The sequence below is a fragment of the Etheostoma spectabile genome, chromosome 6 (genome assembly GCF_008692095.1).
Source record: "Etheostoma spectabile isolate EspeVRDwgs_2016 chromosome 6, UIUC_Espe_1.0, whole genome shotgun sequence".
Lineage (NCBI taxonomy): Eukaryota > Metazoa > Chordata > Actinopteri > Perciformes > Percidae > Etheostoma > Etheostoma spectabile.
Genome location: NC_045738.1, coordinates 21,488,606 through 21,492,395, shown reverse-complemented (window position 1 = coordinate 21,492,395; position 3,790 = coordinate 21,488,606). Strand labels below are relative to the sequence as shown.

The 3,790-nt window shown below is 40.3% G+C and overlaps 1 protein-coding gene across 1 annotated transcript in view; it reads left to right on the top strand.

Moving 5' to 3' along the window:
- spag1b (sperm associated antigen 1b) overlaps positions 1 to 3,790 on the top strand; it is a 25,973-nt gene that overhangs the window by 6,595 nt on the left and 15,588 nt on the right. The window contains exon 11 of the mRNA XM_032519236.1: positions 1,197 to 1,652. Within this exon, the coding sequence (XP_032375127.1) occupies positions 1,197 to 1,652 (456 nt within the window). The remainder of the gene's footprint in view (positions 1 to 1,196; positions 1,653 to 3,790) is intronic.

The window sequence follows — 3,790 nt, the reverse complement described above, 5'->3', positions numbered from 1 at the left end:
CTGTCTGGATTTACCCTGCAGAGATCTGAGTAGGGTTAACCATAGTCCTCAGAAATTCACCAGAGATTAAAATGCAAACAGCCCAAGTAACGGATATTGTACCTAAATGAGTGAAATCCGGCGGAATTTCCGTTGGCAACGGAGTAATCCCAGAATATCGAGGTTATAGACTACGTGGAAATACCGTTGAGGTTGCAGATTGCAACAAAATGCTAAATACCCCTTCCTTTCGCATGCCTCTCTCTAGAGCAGGTGTTTGGTTTGTCTGTTTGTCTGTAAAAAGCGGGCTTCCTATGTAGATATGAATATCTTATTATAAGCTAACAAAAACAATTCTTAGTTTCAGGTGATTATACAATAATGAAAACATAATCATGAATATTATATTCTGTGACGTAAGGGAAGGAGGACCCAAATAAAGAGATGGGCAGGCGGTCAGGCAGAAGAGAGTTTCACGTGAGTTTATTATATCACAATAAAACAGGAAACCGAACATGCTGGTACTTGAAGTAAACACAAGACAAGAACATTGACAACACAACACAAGACAGAAAAACAAAACATAACAAAAAAACAGAGAAGAAGTAACAGAAAACAAAGCAAAATACGAAATACAAGGACCACATACAAAACAACATCCCAACACACAACAATATTCAATTTCTGCAGAAATATTCCCCTAAATACTACACACTGGTCCTTTTTAAAACTCAGCATTATAATTGAATTAAAAGACTTGCTGAAGGCTTGGTACTATCAATATGCAATATGTTGTGAAGTCATCTGTATTTTTACACTACAGTATAGCTGTACGTTTTGTGCTTGACCTAGTCCCAACTGTAGCTGCCTGGCAAGATTTGCCCTCTAATATACATATTTACACAAAACATCTGAAAGAGCTTCAGCAATTCTGGTAATAGAAGTCCAGTCATTTTCATCACGAACTCTGTGAAAGAGGAATCACCCCTGGTTCCCTCTGGATAACATGGCATAATATGCTTGTGTGTGTTATCCGCCCCACCCCCACACAGCGCTTTAGTTCAGTTTTGAGTAGCTGGCTGCTTCCTGGAACTCCCTCTCTGAAGTGGTTTTGTGTTGTGTGTGCAACCCTCCCCCCCACTGTGATGTAACTGCTGACTCCTTCCTGTGGGTGTGTCTCCTCCTTCTCTCTGCTTCTCCCTCCCTCTCCCTACTAGCTTGTCCGGTTGAACCCAGCCAGCCTGTGGGAGGGGAGGAGAGCTCAGCCGCTCCTGCCGAAAAGGGAGACATGGGTAACGCTCAAAAAAAGCCCCACAGCAGGGGGGACGGGGGTCCTCACAGTGAGTTCAACAACTCCAATCAAGGACACTGGAGGAGCAAAGGAGGCAGCTCTGACAAGTACAAAGTCACGCAGGAGTCCAAGGAAAAGGTAGCTAATGGAACTGGCAAGAGGGGATCGACAGCTTCAGTGCCGGCTGATCAGAGCAGCAACAGCAAAGAAACTCCGGTTAGAGGAAATGCAGGGGGAACTGTCAACCTTGATGCCCCATGTGGAGCCCTGCCCCCACCCCTGGCCCGGCTAAAGAATGAAGGAAACCTGCTATTTAAAAATGGACAGTTTGCCGATGCACTGGAGAAATACTCACAAGCCATTCAAGGATTTACAGATTCAGGTAGGGTTTGTTGTTGATGCTGTTCTTGTTATTATAATCTGAGGTGGTTGGTAGATCAGTCACATAGTGTGGAAGCTTTTTGGTTGATCGAGGATTGGAGAGAAGTTTACTATGTGTCTCCATGTCAGTAAACATAACATGTATAATGACAGCATTGTGCAATAAACAACTGGCCCAGAGTTTAACTAACTGATGTGTCATCACCAGTCTCACCCATTTCTTAATACATATTGCTTTATGGTGTTTAATCATCAATGTCATTAAGACTGTTTACTATAACTGGCCATTGCAATTGAAATTTAAAGGTCATGCGTGACCTTGCATTTATAATGCTAGTGCTTCCATTTAGTTTTTGTTGCTTTATACATGTACATGATATAACTAAAATAAAACAGCAAAAGGCTATTTTCCATGAGAGAAATTCTACCTAAACAACCAAAATTACCTATCCAAGAAGCAGTCCTCATTAGCATACATACAGTCTAGAAACAGTAACAAATATTTAAGGTCGCTGGATTGTGTATGAATTGACTTGTCCATACAGAGATGCGTCATAATGTGGCTGTGGTGGTGTATACGGCCAGTGTTTCTGTTTTAGCCTCATCCTGGTGCTAAGCCTCTCAGCTCAGGTCTGTCCAGGTCACATGACTGCTAACCACTCACTGTGAAATTGAATCTGTAGGACCGCAGCCATAATTCTCAAAGAGAGAGAGAAAGTGAGCGATTGATAGAGGGACAGAAACTGCTGCCTGTAAGGCTCATTCAGCATCAAGGATACTCTCCCTGTCTATCTGTGGTCTGCTATAATGTACTCACTACCCACTGAGCTGCAGGTTGTGAAAGTCTCTGGACTGGAAATTATCCAAGGTCTGTCATCTGTCTGATGTAGGGAGGGCTACATAATGCTGACAGAATAATGCTGAGAGCAGAGATGAGGACAGATTATTTAAGCCCCTGTAAAACCACTTAAACATGCAGTGGTCTGTCAAAAGGGACACTTCCAGAAAAAAACTCATAATATTGACATTAGTTTAGAGCGGCAAAGGGTAATCGATTTGAGTAATGTTCAAGAAAGAAAAGTTACAATTCTCTGATTTGATTCTTTAATGTGAACACTTTCTCATCTCTTTACTCCTTCATTAGAGTAAACTGAATAGCTTTGTTGTGGACAAAACAAGATATTTGAGGGCGTCATCAACATTTTTCACAATTTGCTGACATTTTTGATTAATCAAAAAAATATTCTGCAGAGTAATTGACAATGAAAATAAGTTAGTTGAAGCCCTAACCTAGTTTGTACCTCTAACATACTGTACATGCTCTACTGTCACAGTAACCTTGCTAAGTGTGAGCAGTTTGCTGAGGCATCATCATCACTGCCTTACTGCCATCATCCATTATCTCCTTTCATCTGATAAGGTGGCATGCTAAAATGACTGTGTCACAGAGAATGTTTCTCTGTCTATAATATACAGTATAAGCCTGACTTGCTTGTGTCAGTGATAGTGATGGTAAAAATTATAGTGAAATTCCTGTTAGTCAAGTGGAGAGAAAAGCAAATACACTGTGCAGAATGTTAGCAAATTTCAGGAGAAAACATTGTATAAGTGGTTTGATGAGCTTTTTTCTTGGTCATCATCTACCTTGTGTTTTTCAACTTGTCAGCTTTGGAACTCAGAGTGCTACTCTGGTAAAATTGCAGGATGTATTAGGTTGTAGTGGTTGAAGAAAAGGTAGGCCCTCTGCCTGTTTAAAGGAAACAAAGAGTTTAAGGAACTTTGGTTTATCCAGAGTCCAAATTTATACCTCAGATTTCAAGTCAGCTTTTTTTATATAGCGCCAAATCACAACAGAAGTTATCATATTACTCTATTCATATAGAGCAGATCTTGACCGTGTTCTTCAAAGTTACTCAAACAAGTGATGATAAATAATTGTTGCATCGTAAGTGTATGTGTGTATACAGCTTTAAAATGAGCTCATATTCATCAGTCTGAGGTAGAAGTAATTTTAGGTTAATATCTTACCATCAAATGGTTCTGAAAATCACACTTCTAATACTGATGCAAGTTCTTTATTTTGTTAATACAGGATTTCATCATTAACAAGTGTACACACACACACACACACACACACAC